Source organism: Mus caroli, unplaced genomic scaffold (assembly GCF_978045245.1).
Source record: "Mus caroli unplaced genomic scaffold, Mus_caroli_1 scaffold_11, whole genome shotgun sequence".
Taxonomy (NCBI): Eukaryota; Metazoa; Chordata; class Mammalia; order Rodentia; family Muridae; genus Mus; species Mus caroli.
The window spans coordinates 109,903,315-109,925,250 of record NW_028227266.1 but is presented as its reverse complement, the minus strand read 5'-3'; the positions used below and the strand labels follow the sequence as shown (position 1 = coordinate 109,925,250).

The 21,936-nt window shown below is 44.9% G+C and overlaps 1 protein-coding gene across 8 annotated transcripts in view; it reads left to right on the top strand.

Annotated features, from left to right (window-relative positions):
• Mlh1 (mutL homolog 1) overlaps positions 1–18,029 on the top strand; it is a 45,950-nt gene extending 27,921 nt beyond the window's left edge. For 5 of the 8 annotated variants that reach the window (XM_021172571.2, XM_021172572.3, XM_021172573.3 and 2 more), the window contains 8 exons: positions 4,203–4,585; positions 5,936–6,084; positions 10,004–10,112; positions 12,575–12,638; positions 15,158–15,322; positions 15,904–15,996; positions 16,293–16,406; positions 17,636–18,029. In XM_021172571.2, the coding sequence (XP_021028230.1) occupies positions 4,203–4,585; positions 5,936–6,084; positions 10,004–10,112; positions 12,575–12,638; positions 15,158–15,322; positions 15,904–15,996; positions 16,293–16,406; positions 17,636–17,803 (1,245 nt within the window). In that variant the 3' untranslated portion in view covers positions 17,804–18,029. The remainder of the gene's footprint in view (positions 1–4,202; positions 4,586–5,935; positions 6,085–10,003; positions 10,113–12,574; positions 12,639–15,157; positions 15,323–15,903; positions 15,997–16,292; positions 16,407–17,635) is intronic. The other 3 variants (XR_015044503.1, XM_085828080.1, XM_085828081.1) reach the window with 3 other exon arrangements.
• Positions 18,030–21,936: the final 3,907 nt, after the last annotated feature.

Below are 21,936 nucleotides of genomic sequence, written 5' to 3'. Positions count from 1 at the left end.
AGTCTCTTAAGTCCCTTTGAATTAAGTAAAGCCACCTCCTTTCAACTATTTGTGTGTGTGCAAATGGAGGGTGGGGACACACATGCACTGTGGCAAGCATGCGGATATCAGAAGGTAACGTTGGTGAGTCAGGTGTCTCCTAGTGTGATGACTTCCAGGGATTAACTCGAGTTGTCAAGGCTTGGTGGCCAGCATTTTCACCCACCGAGCCATCTTGCCAGCCTCAGCTTCTTTTTTAAAATTGCTGTTCTCGTTGGCGTCTCCATGTTTCCTGAAGCATAATGTGCATTTAGATCAATTGGCTGTTTCTTTGTAGTGTTATTTAATTCTCTCTGATCCTCTATATTGCTTTGAGTTAGAAATCTAAGGACATAACTATATTCAAACACAAAAGCATTAGTTTTGCCTCGATTTCTTTTCTTATAATAAGTTTTGTTCATTCTAGTTTGACCCCTCAAAAAAAATTCCAAGTTATTGTACCTTAGTTTTATAAATTCTCATACTCTAGTCCAAGAGTTGATGTTCGAGATTATAAACTATGGTAAAAAGCTGTAACTTAGAGTGTAGCATCTGAAGCACTTTCACCATGTACACAGTTCAGTGCTGGCGGCTGCATTCAGATCAAACTTCCCTGGATCACAACCCACAGTCAGTTTGCCAGATGACTGTCCCCTTGTCGCTCCCATCCATTTTACCCCAGTAATTTTATCTGAAGACGTTCTTTGTTGGGCTCATCCTTTTGTGTCCATCCTACTCCTTTTGGTAGGGAGGAGGCAAATGCTGGTCTTGCTTCTGCTGTGGGTTATGGTATGAAGTCAAGGCTTTCTTGTGAGAAGCAGCTGGGGGTGGTGGTGAGAGAGAGCACACAGTGAAACTTCAATGTGAGTGGTAAGTCCCTATCCACAGCAGGAGCACACCAGGCTGAAAGCCAGGTTGGCTGTGTCAACATCATCTCCTCTTGGGCTTTATTCCTGTTATTCTATCCCTGTGGGATGTGAGAGCAATCTGGTTGTGACATCTGTCACCCCATTGATCACCAGCTGATCTGGCTGGCTAAGCAGGTATCCTGTTTCTTACCGCCCCATGTGCATCTTTCGGAAAGCTACAGGCTCCTTCCTGAACAGAGGAGGACCTAGGGGAGGACAGGTCTAGGTCAAGGGTATGCAAGTAGTGCTCCTTGCGAGAACCTGCAGTCAAGCTCTCATTCTCTCCCTGTGTTTAAGTTAGGGACACCGAAGCGTCAGGAGAGTGGTGAACATATTGCCTGCCTGTTAGGAAGCAAGCATGACATCCTTGACCACAGTGGTCTTGGCCGGCTTCTCATTGGAGAGATGTTCTGAGAGAAGGGGTGTCTGGAAGCGGGAAAAACAAAGGACTCCAAGTCAAATCAGAGGGCCAAGCTGGCAGCCTCTGTTCTGCTTTCTCTGCAGATCTCCAGTTAGTTTTCTCTCTCTTGATTTTCTGCTTGAGGCAGTTCTCTAAGGAGTTCTCTCTTGCTATTATAAAATTTCTCTGGATAGCTCATCCCTTGCCCAGTCTTTTATCTTCTGTATCAATCCAGTCAGTTACTCCAGGTTCCCATTTGACTATCCTATGAATCCGCATCCCTGATCCAGCCCTTGGATTCTTGGGAGACATCTTGCACTTTTTCCCCCCTTTTTTTAGCATTGCAAAATAATCCAGAGATCTGCGTTCCTCTGTTAAACACAGAAGGTTTGCTAGCTGGGTGGGATCCCACCCTGGAATTACCATTCTGACGCTGCCTGAACTTAAGTTCGATCTGTCCCAGGCTGACTTTGAACTCAGGGATCTGCCTGTCTTTGTAAATGGCAAGGTGGTTCACAGTGTAGGTAGCTGCCTGTGTTCCTTCAGAACTGTGAAGCCCCTTATACAATTCATATTGCATCCTTATATTTTTGCATAATTGAGAAATTATATATTTTCGAATTCATGTTTTTTAGAGTTCTTTTCCACAACCTTAAGGGCTGTCCTGGAGGTCATAGAATTTATGGTTTTGCTGAGATATTAGCCACACTTTCGCCTCCTGGACTCATGTTGTCACTGATTATCATGGAGTCTTTAGTCAGCAACCATCAGCACTGGTGGAGGAGGCCCACACCCTGCTGGCTTGTTCCAGGGGCAGGAATCATACATGCTGCCTCCTACACATGGCCAAGCATCTGTGGAACAGGCCTGGGCATGGTTCTGGGAAGGCAGGGCCCTATACTTCCTAGTGCATCCAACAGGAGGCTCACAATGACTTTCTGTGTTAAGGGTTAGCTCCTTTGGTGACTGCCTGGTTCTTTTATGTTAAGGTTGCCCTCCAGGATATAACTTACAAGTGTCCCCAATACTATAATCAGTTATTGCTTTAGATTGTAAGACTAAACTTTATCATCTTGTCCTGTATTTATTTATTTATTTATTTATTTATTTATTTATTTATGCATATGTATGTATATATATATATATTTCTCTTTATTTTCTTTTCTTTTATTTGATATTTTCTTTATTTACATTTCAAATGTTATCCCCTTTCCCAGTTTCCCCTCCAGAAACCCCTTTATCCCATCCCTCCTACCCCTGCTTCTATGAGGTGTTTCCCCACCCATCCACCCACTCTTACTTCCCCACCCTGGCATTCTACACTGGGGCATCGAGCCTTCACAGGCCCAAGGGCCTGTCCTCACATTGATGCCCAACAAGGCCTACATATGCAGCTGGAGCCATGGGTCCCTCCATGTGTACTCTTTGGTTGGTGATTTAGTCCCTGAGAGCTCTAGGGGGTCTGGTTGGTTGGTATCATTGTTCTTCCTATGGGGTTACAAATCCCTTCAGCTCCTTCAGTTCTTTCTCTCCTCCGTTGGGGACCCTGTGCTCAGTCCAATGGTTGTCTGTGAGCATCCGCCTCTGTATTTGACTCTGGTAGAGCCTCTCAGGAGACAGCTATATCAGGCTCCTGTCAACAAGCACTTCTTGATATCTGCAATAGTGTTTGGGTTTGGTGACTGTATCTGGGATGGATCCCCAGGTGGAGCGGTCTCTGGATGGCCTTTCCTTCAGTCTCTGCTCCACAATTTGTCTCCATATTTCCTCCTGTGAGTATTTTCTTCCTCCTCTAAGGAGGACTGAAGCATCCACACTTTGGTCTTCCTTCTTCTTGAGCTTCATGTGGTCTGTGACTTGTATTTGGATATCCCGAGCTTTTGGGCTGAGATCCACTCATCAGGGGGTGCATTTATGATTAGGTTACCTCTCTCAGGATGATATTCTTGTTCCATCCATTTGCTTAAGAATTGTCCTATATTAATTGACAGGAATCTTCTGCATAAAACTTACTCTCATTTGTTAGAACTGTTGTTCCCTCCCTACTTTCTGAGTCACAGCAATTAACAAAGCAACCATGTTAATCACTTGTAGACGTTTGTCTTTTTCCCATTTTTTTGTCCAGTTGAAGTCCCTTTTCGGTGTTCCTTCATCTTTTTGGACCCAGTACCATTAGACTTCATGATTTCTTGTGTCTGGCAATGCAAGATGTTGAGGGAAGCCTTGTGCTTCTTTTCCAGCCCCTGCTGGATTGGCTGTTTCTCGAAGGTGCTCTAGTTCATGTCAGGAATTGGTATTTGGTAAGCAGTATCCAGTATCTGGGACCTGGGTTTTCACAGTTTCTGGGTAGTCGCTCACTCTCAGACTCCGGTGGACAGAATGAAGAAAGGAAGTATATTTAGACGTGGAATTCTGAGGCTATAGGTCAGTGGTAGAGTGCTCATGAGAATCGTGGCTCAGTCCGCCAGCAAATTTTCAAAGGCAGCACAATGATAGTTTCCAGGGCCTGAGGTGAGAGGGAATGGGAAGTTAAGTGTGAGTTGTGAGGGTAAAAAGTTCTGGAGATAGAGTCACAGCTCTGTGAGTGTACTCACTGCCATGCAATTCTAGCTTTTAAACTGCTGAAAATGATGTGTTTCCTGCTGTGTGTGTTTTACCATAAAAAATAAAATAGAATCTTTTTATAGTAGAAAAATTAACCTAATTATAAGATTTTAAGAACTTTGCTTAATTCTTGAATGTTATACTTATGAATGTTCTACTGTGATGTAACTCTATCTGGCTCTGACATCTTTGTCCACTGCTGTCCTGTTTTGGGATCTGGACATTTATGTGCTAAAACCTGGCCTTTTTTACTCTTTTCTATCTTGAAACAGACCTTGCTTCCAGGACTTGCTGGGCCCTCTGGGGAGGCAGTTAGACCCACGACAGGGGTGGCTTCCTCGTCCACTAGTGGAAGTGGCGACAAGGTCTACGCTTACCAGATGGTCCGTACGGACTCCCGGGATCAGAAGCTTGACGCCTTTCTGCAGCCTGTAAGCAGCCTTGGGCCCAGCCAGCCCCAGGACCCTGTCCCTGTCCGAGGGGCCAGGACAGAAGGCTCTCCTGAACGGGCCACGCGGAAGGACGAGGAGATGCTTGCTCTCCCAGCCCCCGCTGAAGCAGCTGCTGAGAGCGAGAACTTGGAGAGGGAATCACTAATGGAGACTTCAGACGCAGCCCAGAAAGCGGCACCCACTTCCAGTCCAGGCAGCTCCAGGTATGGCCTCCTGTGTTCCTCACTAAAACTCTTCCAGTAGGTTCTCCACAAATCAGTTGCCCCTTCTACTCTACTGGGGCAGTGCGGTGGCCTTGTTTACTGTCTGCATTTGACAGTATCTCACGCGATTTCCTGTGAGAGTCCTTAAATGTCTACAGTTTTATATTTTAGTTAATACATCATCAGGCACAGAGATGTAGCTTCTGTTTTTAATAAAGCCTTGCCATCAGAGATGACTGAAGAGAGGAGCCTAAAATGGCGCTTCCATCCTGCCACAGCTGCCTCTGGTCCTCCAGAAGCAGCCTGGTTTACAGGCTTCCCTCAAGTACGCGAGCTTGTGGGGAAAGAGCCGTGAGGAGCTGGAGTCAAGAGGCTGTCATTTAACCTTGAGCAAGTTCGCAGTCTGAGTCTCTGGGAGACTCGGGAGGTGGCGAGGCTTCATTCCTATCATGAGCTGGTATTAACCCTAGTGCTCAATTTAAAATCACTTGCCTGGCATGCATGTTCTAGGTGCTAGCAGGAACTCTGGTACTGAAGTGAACATTGTACTTCGACATACTACTCAACTCCAGTTGATCATTCCTTTACTATGTAAGCAAGACAGCATCCAAACAAGTTTTCCCATAGAATAAAATGATGCAGGTATTTTTCAAGCATGGGTACTTTACATGTATTATCTTATTTAATGCTCTTACCCTGCCAGGGAATATTTCACTTGTTCATCATTAGGGGAATTAAGTGCTATTTATCACAGAGCAGTCAAACACTTTAAAGCAATAATAGGGATGTATTGCTAATCCTGAAGCCTTCCCAAGGCTTCCCACTGCACATTGATGATAGCCTGCATCTTACTACAATACGATAGCCGAGTGACTCGTGGCTGGTCTGGTTGGCTGAGCTTCCATCCTTTTACTGCCCTTGGTGTTTCTCAACCTAGGAGATGCTGGACTCTTGTCATTCATGTCTCAACTCAAGTGTCACCTTTCCCAAAGTCTTTTGTCTTAGTTACTTTTCTATTGGTACGAAGGGACAGCATGACCAAGGCAACGTACAAAAGAAAGCATTTAAGGGCTTCCACATAATTCAGAGGATTAGTCCATGATCATCATGACAGGAAGCATGACTGAGGCGGGACAAGGTCAGTTTACTTGCTCAAAGGCCTTGAGATCTGAGTGTTGTCAGACAAGTAATGTGACACAGGACAGCGGCTGGTCTACCATGGCACAGCTGTGTAGATGCAGCCACAGCAGGGAGAAGCTGCTCCTTTCTCCAGAGTACAACCCTTACATTTAGCTGGGTTCTAAATAAAATGCAAGAATAACAACCTGTCAGTTCTTCTCTTCATTGCAGAAAGAGACATCGGGAGGACTCTGATGTGGAAATGGTGGAAAATGCTTCCGGGAAGGAAATGACGGCTGCTTGCTACCCCCGGAGGAGGATCATTAATCTCACCAGTGTCTTGAGTCTCCAGGAAGAGATTAGTGAGCGGTGCCATGAGAGTACGTAAGAGTACGCTGAGATCTGCGTGGCAGTGAGTGAGGGCTTTGCAAATGCAGAAAGCACTCAGGTTGTCAGGTGGGCACGGCCTCATGCTGCACGGGCAAGCTATTTTCCCTTACCCAGAGGACTGTTCTCTACAGGAAGAGAAGGGGGAAATAATCTATTGATTTTAAGAAGAATTAACTGGTATTTCTATTAATGGAAGGGTCGACTATAATGGTCATTGCAGAAATTTCTGCTTTGTTTCTGTTACTGCTAAAAGCAGCATTGTGAATGAGCAGCAAAGTCCTTATCCTTTCAGATGGGGGTGTGGTTAGCTGGGGGTGGACAGGTCCTGCCACTGGCTCAGTTCAGATCCTGGACTCCACTGTTGCTGTGTGACCTCACACTGTAACTGAGCTGTTCTTTGCCTCAGAAAGTAGTAGTATTTATCCTACAAGATCGCCAGACTGACTAGAAGTAACTAGTAAGACCCTGTGAAAAGCATGGGATATTTCTATATCCTGAAGGCTGAGAAGTCCCTGTCATCCTTAGAAATAGCTTTTGAGAATAGTTGGGTGCCAGACTTCATCCTAGTCCTGTTACTAGGAAATTAGCTGAATGCTGTTCAGAGGATGGGGTCAGGGGTGTAAGCAGGTGTGTAAGGAGACTGGCCACACCTTAGGGGACACTAATGTTCCAAGTGTAGGGTAGTGTGCAGGCTCCAGGTGGCAGCTCTGCTTGAGTCTGTCATCTAGCCATGATCTTTCTGGTTTCATCTGTCAGGAGTACGCCCAGAGGCTGCAGCGTGGGTAAAAGCACTCACCACAGGCTTGATAACCTGAGTTTGATCCTTGGGACCCACACAGAAGAAAGAGAAAACAAACTCCTGAAAGTTGTCCTCTAATTTGCATGTGTCCTATGGCATATGCATGACCACACACACACATGGGAGAGGGGAAGAATGAGAATAAGTCAATTTCAATATTCTTATAGATTATATATTATGACCATCTGGATCGTAATCATCTTGTTTGAGACAGGGTCTCACTGTTAGCTCAGGGTAGCCAACATTAGCCTGGGTTCTCAGCTCTGCTCCCACCTTCTAGAGCTGGGATTGCAGGGCTCTGCCAGCACACCTACCTCCTGGATTAATTTTTGAAAAGGCTGTAGAGCTCAGAAGCAAAGTGGCACTGTGCCCTCTAACCCTGAACCTTCTCCAACAGCTGCTCTACATCTGCCTCTTCATTTCCTCTCTCAGTCACCATCATGTCACACGGGAAGGCCTGAACTTTGTTTCATAAATTTCTCCAGGTCTGTCTGTCTGTCTGAGCCTCCTCCACCCGCCCCTCTGTCACTCTGGCATTGCTACATGTAATCCACAGCATCTTCCTGTGACTGGGCTTCTGCCCACTGTACACGGTGCCAGTTGGCTTCTGAGTTTTATTTCCATGAAATGTGCTGTGGTTGTTCTTTTCTTGTATTGCTTTCCAAGCTGGGAGCTCTTAAAGCAATTTTAAATACTAGAAGAAGGCAGGGTGCTGTCTGATCTATTTAGCAGGACTCCTCCTTAGCTGAGCTTTCTTTGTTGGTACAGAGAGTATGTCAAGACCCACAGTCTCAATTTTAAGGCTTAGCTTTGATATAAAAAAAGGATTTTGTGTATTTTGGTCTTTGTAGAATGGAGGAAATCACAAAGGAGAAACTGAGGCTAGAGGAGTGTTGCAGGTGGGGTGAAATGCAGCCCTTCAAGTCCTGTGAACAAGGGCCTGTGCTGGACTAGCAGACATGGAGTCTGCTTTCCTGCTGGCTGAGTGCCCCCACCCCACCCCACAGTAGCTGGAGATGGAGAGAGAAGGCCATGAGTGTTCCTCTTGGAAACTCTGGCCTCATTTCAAGTGATTCCACTGCTCTTTCTCCTCCAGTGGGTCATTAGTCAAGATTATTTGATGTTCTCCAGCATTAAAAATAATCATTTCCACCTACATAGAACATCCTGTAAAGACATGGAGTTTCCAGTAGAAAGGGAGGGATTGCTGGTGCTTATTCTATAGAAGAAGACAGCAAGCCTCTGTATGAGACATCGTTACAGAACTTACACAGCCGTGAAAACTCACAAACAGAGCAGCGACAGCAGTGACAGGTTGAGTTCTGTTTCCTCAAAATCACTTCTTTTTTTTTTTAAGATTTATTTATTGTTATAGGTAAGTACACAGTAGCTGTCTTCAGACACACCAGAAGAGGGCGTCAGATCTCATTACAGATGGTTGTGAACCACTATGTGGTTGCTGGGATTTGAACTCAGGACCTTTGGAAGAGCAGTCAGTTCTTTTTAAGTGCTGAGCCATCTCTCCAGCCTCCAAATTCACTTCTATTTGGAACTCCAGGTTGATAATGGTTTTTCTTGGGCATTGAGGGTAGTACTCTTATGATTTCTACTGTTAAAAATTCAGCTGTGAATCATATATTTCATACTCATGGTCAGCCCTCTTTTCTGAGTTCATTTAAGTGTTCTTTTGTCCTCGAGTCTTCTCTTTGCCTTTCTAGGCTGAATTGTGAGCATTTCTTTGGGCCACTGATGTTGTCTAGCGTGTTACCTGCCTTTGTTTCAGCAGCAGTCAGTTCTGCGTGTTAAGAAGTCCTACCCAGTTCTTCTGAGTTCTGCTTACATTTGCAATCATGTCCTGCTCAAAAGTTGCTGAGATCCTCAGCGCTCTGTCCATGCTCTGTCTACAATCTGCAGGTCTTCTGTGCTTGTTTCTGGACTCTGAAACTTGGATCCCTGTTTCTCTTTTATAATAATACACACATACACTAACACCACGCACACTCACATAGCTGCTACTTACTAGTACTTTATTTTGGGGAATTACTTGGAGCCTGCTATTAATTTAACCCAAAATCTCCAATAGGGTTCTCAGGTAACCTGCCTTTAAACCAGTCAAAGATCAGCTGATGGCTATACACCCAGGGCGTCACGGCTATACATCCAGGGTGTCACGGCTATACACCCAGGATGTCACGGCTATACATCCAGGGTGTCACGGCTATACATCCAGGGTGTCACGGCTATACACCCAGGATGTCACGGTCTTCTTTCCTTTCTTTACTGTTAGCATAAAGACATCAAGTGATTGAATAGACATGGGTTTATGCGAGGGGTGCAGTCCTTGGAATTTCAGTTCCAACAGTGGGCATTGATCTTTCATGTTCCCCATTTCAGTTCTTCTCTTGTCCTTTTACACTGCCATAGCCTGTAAATGCCCAAGTGCCCAGCTCTGCAGAAGCCTTTCACTCTCCGCAAAGCTGGCTCTCGCCACATCTCTGGCTGCCCTCTCTGCCTTTCATTTTGACCCTTAGCCTTTTAGTATATATATATTTATTTTATTCAGTTTACATCCCCATCACAGCTCCCCTCCCTCCTCTCTTCCCAGTCTCCCACCCTTACAAATCCCTTCCCCCATTGCACCGTCCCCTTGGATACAACCCCACCCGAGAACTTCCAGTCCCAGCAGGATGAGGCACATCATCTCCCACTGAGGCCCAATAAGGCGTTCAAGATAGGGAAAGGGATTCATTGGCAGGGAGCAGAGACAGAGACAGCCCCTGCCTGACTTGTTAGGGGACCCACAGGAAGAACAAGTTGTACATTTGCTAAAAAGGTATAGAGGGGTCTGAGTCCAGCTTCTGCATGCTTCCTGGTTAGTGGCCCAAGCTCTGTGAGCCCCATGTCCTAGATGAGTTGACTCTGTAGGTCTGGGTTCTCTTCAGATTATATAAATCGTTTGCCTTTTGCATCTTAAGAGGTGGATTGTTTTACCCCACATTTGGCTTCTTTCAACCGGAGCCCAGTTGATGCAACTTTACTTGTGTGGGACTGGAGGTGTGAAGAGGGCTTTACTACGGTTCCATTACTTACATGGTTTTGTTTGTTTCTAGCTCTCCGGGAGATGCTCCGTAACCATTCCTTTGTGGGCTGTGTGAATCCTCAGTGGGCCTTGGCGCAGCACCAGACCAAGCTGTACCTCCTCAACACTACCAAGCTCAGGTACATCTCTGTGAGAGCAGCACAGCCACCACAAGAGCCATCTCTGGGGGTAGGCACCAGTGCAGGAGGGTGGAGGAGCAAGTGAAGTGGCCGGAAAGGATATAGCCTTGAGAGTCCAGTTATGAGTTCAAATCCAGGGTTGACCGTTTCCCATTTACATGATGGGAAATTTCTTTTCTATTCTCTATTTAATGTATCTAACCTATACATAGGTTAGTAAGACTCAATTTGATTGGGATTTTGTAGGGATAACTAACTTGAGAAGCCCAACTCTTGTCTCAGCACTCAGTAAACATTAACTAAGGACCAGGTGTTGAGGGCTTCGTGCTGTTAGAGATCTGGTGTCTCATATGTGCAGCAGAGTTGCTGAGAGGCAGTAGAAGGAAGCCCATGCCTCTCCCTGGCATGGGAATGCAGCCACCAAAGTCAGGTATTGCACTACATAGGAAGGGCAAGCCCAGTAGTGCCATTTACCCTGTTTAAACCTGGGGACATCTTAATTGTTTCCAGGGACTTTAGATCTATTGCATCTAGAGCTTGTAGTAAGTATACCCTCCTCGTGTCCACTGTGTATTGTTTATCTACTCTGGGACTTCTAAGTCTTTCTGTGACCTTAAGGTACTTCTTGGCCTTCTAAATAGAACAGACACTGTACACATGGACATGGTACATGAATCATTTATATCTCTAGTCTAGAAGCAGCCCCCATCCTAAAGCCCACTACTGGCATGGTACCTGCTCCGGAATCACCGTAATTTCTCGAGTTGAGGCCTTTGGGTCATAGTGCTGAGTCCCATTGCTCGTTCAGCTTATTAGCTCCTTTTCTCATTCCTACGACCAAATATATGGCGAGAAGCAACTTACAGGAAGATAGGTTTATCTAGGCTCCATTTTTGAGGAGAAGCGGTCTGTGGTTGTAGGAAAGGCGATGTGATAAGAGCGCCTCCTGGCTGCCGTGGCCGGAGCATGAGTCAGCTGGGTTCCTGACCTCAGCGGACCAGGAGCAGAGAGCTCAGCCACAGCTAGTTCTGCCCTTACAGCCTTGCTCTGTCAGTTGCACCCCAGTCACAACAGTGTGCATGAGCTGGGTTGTTGGGAACTCTCTTCTCCCTGCTTTGGCTTTTCTAGCACTCGTGAGTGTGTGGCTTGCATGTCTCTACAGCTTACCTGTGTGCAGCTTCGGTGATCTCACAATAGCAGTCAAGGCTAGAACCCAAACTGCAACTTCTTACTGACATGACATCCCTAATTTGAAATCCAAAATGATTTAGTATAGCAAATCTCATACGACAATAGTATTGGAACTAGAAAACAGTGAGCTTTCATGGCTAGTGTCATTTACCTGAGTTTAGTCCTTTCTCATCCCCTAATATCTAGCCTTCCTGTTCTTCTCTCTACATGTTAAACTGTACCCACACGTACTTTGTTTACATATTTATACTATAGGTTAGGATTTGCATATGAGGAAGAACATGTGGTTTTAATTAGTAATTCAGTATACCTACTTAATAGCTGTTCTTGGATTATTGTCAGCCAGTACAACATACTAATTCAAATATCAATATACTTCCAGATGTGGGGTGTCTTAGTTAGGGTTTTACTGCTGTGAACAGACACCATGACCAAGGCAACATTATAAGGACAATATTTAATTGGGCCTGGTTTACAGGTTCAGAGGTTCAGTTCATTATCATCAAGGCAGGCGCATGGCAGCATCCAGGCAGGCATGGTGCAGGCAGAGCTGAGAGTTCTCCATCTTCATCTGAAGACTGACTTCCAGACAGCTAGGGTGAGGGTCTTAAAGCCCACGCCCACAGTGACACACCTACTCCAACAGGGCCACACCTCCAAATAGTGCCACGCCCTTGGCCAAGCATATTTAAACCATGACATGGGGCAAATACCTGCAATCCAGCACTTGTCAAGTGTAGGTAGAGAATGATTGTAAGTTCCAGGTCAGGCTACATAGCAAGACCTTTTCTCCTTCCTACCTCCCACCCCCCAGCAGTGCAGGATAATTCTGCCTTAGGGTTCGTTTCTGATGATTCAGGACAACACTGCCCTTTCTGTACTCCATAACCGCTTTCACCTACACACTTTCTGTGGTGCCAAGGGTAGAACCTAGGCCTTCATATGCTAGGCAAACACTCCACCCTATGGTGTTGAATGGTGGATTGTCAAAGGTGATCTCTAGTGCTCTTCGTTAACTGGGGAACAGTAAACAAACAGTGTCATAAAATTCATTACCACTGTCTGAAACCTTTTACAGCCCTAGTGAGACTAGCCGGACTTAGTAATTGGACTTGTCCAGGAGGGATGGCTGCAGAGTCCTGGCAGGAGTCAACACTGGGAATCCCAGTCCTTTGCATAGAGAGGACCTCCTTAGCCAGGCAGCAGCATCTTTGTCCCATCCTGCCCGTGCTACTCGGCTTCAATCACACATTCATTGTTCTCACTTTCAGTGAAGAGCTGTTCTACCAGATACTCATTTATGATTTTGCCAACTTTGGTGTTCTGAGGTTATCGGTAAGTTTCTTTCCTCCTCACTTTTTTTTTTAAGATTTATTTATTTATTTATTTTATGTATATGAGTACTCTGTATCTGTAAAGATGGCTGTGAGCCATCGTGTGGTTGCTGGGAATTGAATTCAGGACCTCTGCTCACTCCAGCCCTGCTCGCTCTGGCTCTGCTTGCCCAAAGACTTATTTATTATTATATGTAAGTACACTGTAGCTGTCTTCAGACACATCAGAAGAGGGTATCAGATCCCATTACAGATGGCTGTGATCCACCATGTGGTTGCTGGGATTTGAACTCAGGACCTCTGGATGAGCAGTCAGTGCTCTTAACTGCTGAGCCATCTCTCCAGCCCCCTCCTTACTTTTGAAACTGCACCTGGTCATTTCTCAGAATATGAGCTATGAAGTGATATCCTATTTAGCAAAATGTTAACTTCCCAAGGTTTGTTAGGAATATCTGTACCATATTATTTGCAATGAAGTTTTTGTGGTTGAATCTTTCCAGGTGAATAGTTACTTTTATAGCCAGCTTAAATAAATGCTTATTATAGAAGTTACTATATATTTACTTGAAATTAAAGATAGAAATATTCTATAAAACTGTGCCAGAACAGGGATGGTGTGGCACGGTAGTAGGCATACACTAACAGTTTTAGCCCATCTGTTCCAAATGGTTTTGTTGCCTGGTTTTAATTCAGCCTTTTGGGAGTTTGATAGGATTATATTTCATCTGTAGATCACTTTTGAGAAAAGTTGTTTTATTAATGTTTCGCTTTTTTATAAGTGCCATGCATGGCAACTTAACAGTTTCAATTCCTGATGTTTATTGCAGATTATAAATGCACTAGCCAAAAAGTTAAGCAAAACTGCTACTTTGGATAGAGCCTTTGTAGAGTCTGTTTTTCTACGTAAGTGGTTATAATACTGAGATGAAGGCAGTTGTCCCTCTTCACACCTAGTTTGGATGCCGCCCTTTGTCTTGAAGGCTTGCAGTCCAGGGCTAACTAAAGTGGCAAGAATGGAAACCCTTCTCTTGTTCTGATCTTGAGGGAATGGATCATACTTGTTGTTGTTGTGTATGCCAGTAGCTGGGAGCGAATTTTTGTGGATGCCCTTACGAACTTGGGGAAATTATCTTTTTTTTTTCTTTTTAACTTAGTCATAGACACTGAAATTTTTTCAAATGGTTTTTCTTCCTCTAAGATAGGATTTTTAATTTTTTGACTATTAATATGGTAAAATATATTGACTAGTTTCTATGGTTAGTTAAGCCAATCTTGCACTCCTGGTGTGAACCCTGCTTAGTTACATGTTACCAGACTTCATTTCCTAACGTTGTATTTATAAGTTTTGTGTCTGTGTTCATGAGTGTTGCTAGTCTGTCGTTTTGTATTGTATGTGTCCTTTTAGTAGAAGATGAAGCGGCGCTCAGAGGAGTTGTAAGCTCTCCTTTACCATTTTTCTGAAAAAGTTTTGTAGGGTTGATATTATTTACTCATTGTTTAGAACAGTCTGAGCGTGAAGGTTTCATGATAGGAAATTTTTATTGAGATTCAAGATCTTGCTGTGAAAGCTTTTCAGGTTGTCTCCTTTGTTCCTGTGTGGACAGTGTCAGGCGTTGTTCATATGTGGAGGCCAGAGGATAGTGTTCGGTATTGTTCCTGTGTGGAGGCCAGAGGACAGGGTCAGGTGTGGAGGCCAGAGGACAGTGTCAGGTGTGGAGGCCAGAGGACAGGGTCAGGTGTGGAGGCCAGAGGACAGGGTCAGGTGTGGAGGCCAGAGGACAGGGTCAGGTGTGGAGGCCAGAGGACAGGGTCAGGTGTGGAGGCCAGAGGACAGGGTCAGGTGTGGAGGCCAGAGGACAGGGTCAGGTGTGGAGGCCAGAGGACAGGGTCAGGTGTGGAGGCCAGAGGACAGGGTCAGGTGTGGAGGCCAGAGGACAGGGTCAGGTGTGGAGGCCAGAGGACAGGGTCAGGTGTGGAGGCCAGAGGACAGGGTCAGGCATTGTTCCCCAGGGACCATCACCTCATCTTGTTTTTTGACATTGTTTTGCTTTTGAGACAGAATGTCTCTCTAGGACCTGGAGCTTTCTGAGTAGGCAAGGCTGTTTGTATTTAGATCTCCATCATTTGGGAGCAAGTCTCTTGGAGATTTTCCAGAAACCTATAACTGATTTCTACTTTAATTCTAGCTTAGTTGAAAGACATTCCTGAGTGTGCTTACACTTACTGAGGCTTTTTTCAAGGCCTAAAGCATGAGTTTGGTCAGCTTATGTTGTCATCTGAAAAAAAATTATATTCTTGCAATGACTGTTTATAAATGTCACATATATCACACTCATTGTGGTACTTAACTCGATTGTCACCATAATGACTTTCTGTCTACTTGTCCTGTTGTTAATAGGGCTATTGAAACCAGCATTGATGAGTGGCCATTCCGTCTCTAGTGATGCTCTGTATGTAAACGGAGTTTGGTCAGACAGGCTCAAGCTTCCCCCTGATCCCTGCATTCTTGCTTCTTCCCAGGAAGCAGCACCACTCTTCGACCTCGCCATGCTGGCCTTAGACAGCCCTGAAAGTGGCTGGACAGAGGATGACGGCCCGAAGGAAGGGCTTGCAGAGTACATTGTTGAATTTCTGAAGAAGAAGGCGGAGATGCTTGCAGACTATTTCTCTGTGGAAATCGATGAGGCGAGTGTAGCCATCTGAATGCCTTTGAGTTATCTTTATTTAAATTAATAAGGTGGGTGGGGCCATCTGAATGCCTTTGAGTTATCTTTAAATTGATGGGGTGGGTGGGGTCATTTGGAGTTATTTTTCAGATAAGAGTCAAGTCCCTAGGTTGGGACAAAAAGGCTGGCCTCCCCTCAGAAGCAGCATGTATCTATCATACATGGTATTTCCTCCATTTCTCATTTGCACTGGAGATACTCTTCCTGCCATACTCTTCCTGCTGTTCCCTCTCAAAGGACTCTTCCACGAGGGAAAGCTGAACCCCAGTCCTTGCAGGCCACAGAGTAAATGAAACTCTTAACACTCGCTCCATTTCTTCCTTTACCCCGTTCTTTGGGGCTTCCTGTCCTGACATTGGCAAGCAGATCCAGAAGAAAGAGTTCTTCTCAACCACAGGCTCTTTTTAAAGGCTGTCAGCTCCTGGGCTCCATCCTACAACTTGCACGCCAAGGCTTGGAGAAGCACCAGAGACATGAAACCTATCAGCCATAGTGCCATTCTTTCTTACCCACCTTTCTTGGCTTTCTCCCCACAAGCAGGAAGGGAACCTGATTGGATTACCTCTTCTGATTGACAGCTATGTGCCACCTTTGGAGGGACTGCCTATCTTCATTCTTCGACTGGCCACTGAGGTACACAGCAGCAGATGCTAAATAAGCTGTGTGTGTGTGTGTGTGTGTGTGTGTGTGTGTGTGTGTATTGGAGGGAGAATTCCTTCATTTAGAATGGAAAAGATTAAAAAGAAAAAACCCACAGCCAAGGGCCCCATTAACCCATCCCCCTAGTCATCCCAACAATACTTACCAGCCAGGTCCTAGTGCCAGAAAAGCCACGTTTCTTTGTAACTGTTAAGTCTGTGACCTGTTCAGAGATGAAATGTCAAAGCACTGAATTGAATGCTTGCCTTGTATTGACTTCTGTGGAGCAGGTGAATTGGGATGAAGAAAAGGAGTGTTTTGAAAGTCTCAGTAAAGAATGTGCTATGTTTTACTCCATTCGGAAGCAGTATATACTGGAGGAGTCGACCCTCTCAGGCCAGCAGGTACTGTGGTAATGTACACTGGCGTCCAGGACTGGGGCAGGTCTCATGACTTTAGGGTATGGGACTTAAATCATGTCTAAAATCCTATCGGCTCACTTTATATTGACAAAGTTCAAACAACAGCCCTCAACTTTTCTTTGTAAGCCCGGGAATTTGCATATGGTTAATGTTGGCTTTGAACTCCTGCTTCAGCCTCCTAAGTGCTGAGATTATAGCATATACCAGCACACTCAACTTTTTACAATGGTCAGCTTTTATTCATGAATATTCTTTCTTTCTGCTGGACTAGAACATAGACTTCCAGAATGATCTGAGAGCCTGTCAGATACACAGTGGTGCGTATGATATCAGAATGAAAAGGAGATGTTAGGCCAGAGTGTTCTAAGCCAGCAGCTCTGTAGGTATCAGTGTTAGCACTTAACCCCAAGTCTTCAGATGCTAGGCCAGCCCTCAGTCTACCTCAGTTTCTCCCTGCTTTGCATCTGACTTCTGCCTTTTTACTAGGAAGACAGTGTCTACCATCCCTCTCATGTATCTACCATCCCTCTCATGTATCTACCATCCCTCTCATAAGCCAGCCTGATACAGAGCCTAGCTTCTCCTGTTGTCACTGTTTTCAGTCAGATGGGATTGCTCACTCACATTTCAGGAGGAGGGAGAAACTCAGGACTTTCTAAGAGGCAGGAGCTGCTAAATGCATACATACACCTTAGTGATGGTGAAGTCTGTTGACTGACCAGGACAGTTGGTGTGCTCAGGGTTTTCAGTGCATACAGTGGTGAACAGAAATTAGCCCTTGTTCCAGGCTGAGGCCCCAAGTGGGGAAGGTGAAGCACAGAAAGGGTCAAGCTTATTTGATCGGAACCAGAGGGTTGGGAAACAACATTTTGTTTGTGAGGCATCCAAGGCTTACACTGAGCAATGGTGATGCAAGTTTACCCTCTATGGGGTCAGACACCCCAGATATGGTGGGAGCCAGACTCAGAAATGTTAGGAAGAGGAGATAAAGGTCTCTTCCATAGGCCATGCTCTCTCAAATAATTGCTTCCTTTGCTTCCTTACAAACCTTGTTTCTTCTGCTCAGCCCTGTGGGATCTCAAGACTGTCCTGCAGAGGCTGCTTTGTAAGCTTTGCACAGCACACCCACACTCACCACTGAGACCTTTCCGGGCTAGGTGCCTGTCTTGTCATTATGTGGGGAGATAAGTGGTATGTCATATATTTTCCAGAGTGACATGCCTGGCTCCACGTCAAAGCCCTGGAAGTGGACTGTGGAGCACATTATCTATAAAGCCTTCCGCTCACACCTCCTACCTCCAAAGCATTTCACAGAAGATGGCAATGTCCTGCAGCTTGCCAACCTGCCAGATCTATACAAAGTCTTTGAGCGGTGTTAAATACAATCATAGCCACCGTAGAGACTGCATGACCATCCAAGGCGAAGTGTATGGTACTAATCTGGAAGCCACAGAATAGGAACTTGTTTTCCAAGCTCCAGGGTTTCCAGTGCTCACTATTCTTGTTCTGTATCCCAGTATTGGTGCTACAACTTAATGTACTTCACCTGTGGATTGGCTGCAAATAAACTCATGTGTATTGGTGTGATTTTTTTATATAACCGCACATTGGAAAACTTTTTAAAATGATTTTCACCTAGTAAATACTGGGTAGAGTTGATGATGTCAGAAAGAAGTTTGAAAGCCTCTGGGCACTGAGGAGGCATTTCTATACACACTCTTAAAAAAAGCTCTTCAAGTTTCCCCAAATCATGTTCTGATGGTGGTGGTCTGGAAAGCTGCTGTCTGATACCAAGCTTCATCCATTCAGATTCCTTTAAAAGAATCCCTGGAACAGCAATTTTTGAGAAGCCCGTGTCCATGTCTTAGGTTTCTTGCATCTCATCCCTCAAGGTTCAGGCTTAATTAAATCCATCTTAAAACTTTCTTAACTCCAGTTTTGCAAAAAAATCCCAAGGTTGGGCACTGTGTATGTCTTGACTCCAGCACTTGGGAGGCAGAGACAGGTAGATCTATGTGCTCGAGGCCAGCTAGGGCTACAGAGTGAATTCCAAGCAAATTGAGACTACATAGAGTCTGCCTCAAAAAAAGAAAAAAGTCTAGAGCACGTATGTGGGTCTTGTCAGTTGATTGGATTTAGAGTACCTAGGAAAGATGCTTGGGTGTGTCTGTGACTGTTTCCAGAGCAGATAAATGATTGGGGAAGACTTATCCTACAATTGGCAGCAGGAACTACTTCTAATAATCTGGGTATGAGAAGATTGCAGGAAAAAAGCACACACCTGCCTGTACCACCCTGATGCTGCCATCAGGCATCTTTGCCCTCCAAGGTAGACCTGGTACCAAGGCTCCATGCAGGGATCTTCCAGACTATTGATGCCAGATTGGACCAACTAAGGCATCTAGCCTTGTGGACTGAACAGCTACCAAGTTTTCTACTTTTCCAGCTTGCAAGCAGACATCCTTGGACTGCCTAGCCCCTACTCCGTTAATCCCTTTTATACATCCCATGAATTCTGTTTCTGTAGAGAACCCTGCCTAAAAGTGACACCCTTGTCACTGGTGCAGACAGCCAGAGTTGTTGCTCTGATAAACTTGCCATGTAGCATAAAGGCTTTGAAACAGGTCTACAAGAGGGATGTAGAAGTTTGGAGTTGAGGCTAGGGGAGCTTTGGAATATTGTAAACAGAACTTGATGATTCTGGTGGGAGGTTAGGAGAAATGCAGCCCATTAGGGCATGGCTCATGCGGGTTGAGAACAAGGACAGGAATGGGGGCTGGCAAAGGCCAGCCTCTGTCTTTTCATGACCTTGAGTAAGGCTGATGGTAAGTTGTTTGGCAGAGGCAGTTTCAAAACTGCTTAACCTTTAGGTGGTGACATGGATGTCACTGTGCTTATTGAGGTTAATAGTGACAATTCAGAATTGAAAAGATGAAAAATATTCAGTCTGGTGAGAAAAGAAACAACATAAACAAGGAGGATGAACACATTTAAAGCTGCAGAAAAGGAAAGTGTAGACAAAGACTCAGAGAGGGACCTTAATGTACTGGGCAATGGCAAAGGTGACTTGAAGGTCAAGATTCCTCTCACCAAAGCTTCTGCATGTAGATATGCAAATTCATTTGAAAAGTGTGACCAGCATGCTAAGTAAAGGGTTTTCTACTCGAACACCATCTGCCAAGTATTGCCCATGAGCTCTGCCACACCTTCTGTCATTTATAATGGACTTTACTCTTAAATTGTGAGTCAAAAGAAATCTATCCATCCCTACGTTACATGTAAGGTGTTTGGTCAACAGTGAGAAAAGTTACAAACTCGGTATGGAAGAGTGTTGGTATTGACTTCAGTGAGACTCCGTCACTACCAGTAATCAAAGCTAATTAATTACTAGGGACAAAACTTAAACCACCCTTGCCCGATCTTTGAACTGGTAAGAGGTAAGTTAGCCCACTTCGTGGCTGTAAACATGTTTCTAGGTGTTCTTGTTTGGAAGATCCTGGGGAAGCAAAAAAAAAGAGTCAGCGGCCTCAGCAACTACTTTGCCCTTCTCTGGCTATCTTTTCTTTTTTACCCTCCTGAGTCATTCTGTTTCAGAGAAACTTTGGAATTGAGGAGTAACAGGAGTGGTGAGAAATATCTTTATGACAAAGGACCAAAGCTACTCCTAGATAACACTCCTGACAGATTATCCCTCAGAATGAGAAACTTCCAACAATGGTGAGGAGGCTACACTTGGAGAGGGAACTAAGTGTGCCATGGAAACTATCAAGAGATGTCGGCAACCACTTCTCCAGAGCCTTTCATAGGACCTGAACTTTAATTACCTGTCAAATCACTGGCCTGTCCAAGATGAATTGCTTTGTCAGCAATATCTACCTCAGCTGTCCCCTTTGTTCCTTCTTTTGAACCATTAAAACTTGGAAAATTAATTTGGATTTCTGGGACCTTTTTGTCTCTTCCTCCCAACATGGCCATATGAAATGATTATTTTCCTTCACTATCAAACTGTGGTGACTTGCTGGGGTGGGTGGTCAAATCTAGCCCACTGGGAGTTAGCCAGGGCTTTTTCTCTAAAAGCAGTAATAAAAATATACATTATTCAGTGCCCAAACAAGCTACCTTAACATCAGCCTTCCTCAACAGAAATACAACAGTCAGACCAAGGACAAATGCCCAGAATTTTAAAGTAGAATACAGACCATAGGATGCAATGAAGAAGGTTAAAAGAAAACAATTTATCTTAATGAAGAAATAGAGCCATTTCAGTTGAATAGACTAAAACAAGGGCTAGGGCCAAGCAGGGGCTCCTCAGAGGGAAGGTTCAGGAGCCCAGGAGGGATTCAAGCTGAGTGACGTCAGTGGAAAGGAAGAGGTGCCTTCTAGGTGTGAAGAGCTGGATGACCAGATTGTAGCTGAGAAACGATAAGACAGATCTGCATTCCTGCCCATACAATTGTTGCTCCTATTAGAAGATACACAGGATCGTCTCAGCTCAGGATGTAGTTTCCATATCCTTAAAGTGAAGGGCTAGTGACTCTGAAGAAGGGACAATTATCATTCACTTTTGAGTTAATTTTATTATCTAGTTCCAAGGCTAGATTTATTAAGAGGCTTTGATTCATTAGATTTTTCCTCAATATAGTTTCTGTAAACACTTTGAGCTACAGTAATCGTTCCCATGAAACCACCTTGATTCTGACAAATGAGAATCACAAACCCTATAAAGTGGTTACAGTAGGGGCAGGGGTATCTTGAACGGGGCTCTTTAAAGATGAAAGTTCTTAAGGACTATATTCTGGAACCAGGCATGAAAGTACCTGCCTGTACTCCCAGCACTCCGAGAGGCCCAATGAGGATGATTGTGAGGTGGAGACCAGCCGGGCTACATCCATCCTTTCTCTCAAAACACTAGAACAAAGTTCTGTACCCCACATTATCTCATCTTGAGAAAAGAAGAGCAAGACTGTACATGGTTGCCGTGACTTGTCCTAAAGGCTTCTTTACGGACGACTGCCCTCAGCCAACCGTGGATGGCAGAAAGGTGTGTTTTAATAGGTAGATTCAGGCGGATTCCCTCCCTGCCTGCACTGTCCCTCCCTCCTCCCTTGAGCTTGTCTGAGGTTTCATTTCACAGAGAAGCAGCAGATGGAAGTACACGGAACAGCACAGTGGCTGCGAGGACTGAGGAGTCTACTCTTTGGAGTACAGGCTTGGACTTGCTCTGCCCCACGGAGCAAAGTTTACTATACACTCCCCATATTGTTTTCTAAAACTTTTATATAATTTAAATATCTTACCCCCCCCCCCAAAACATAAATTTGAGTCAAACACAGACTCCCCACTGCTGAACACATCCTCACTGAAATGTAAACACTCTGGTAAGAGGAGAAGGAACCTTGGCCACTTGGTCTCTGAAGCCTGTACCACACTGTGGAGAAGGCACTTGGGTTTTTGGGGTCTCCAGCAAGTGTCTCAGTGCTCAGAATGGCCATCCTTCAGAACCCACAGCAAG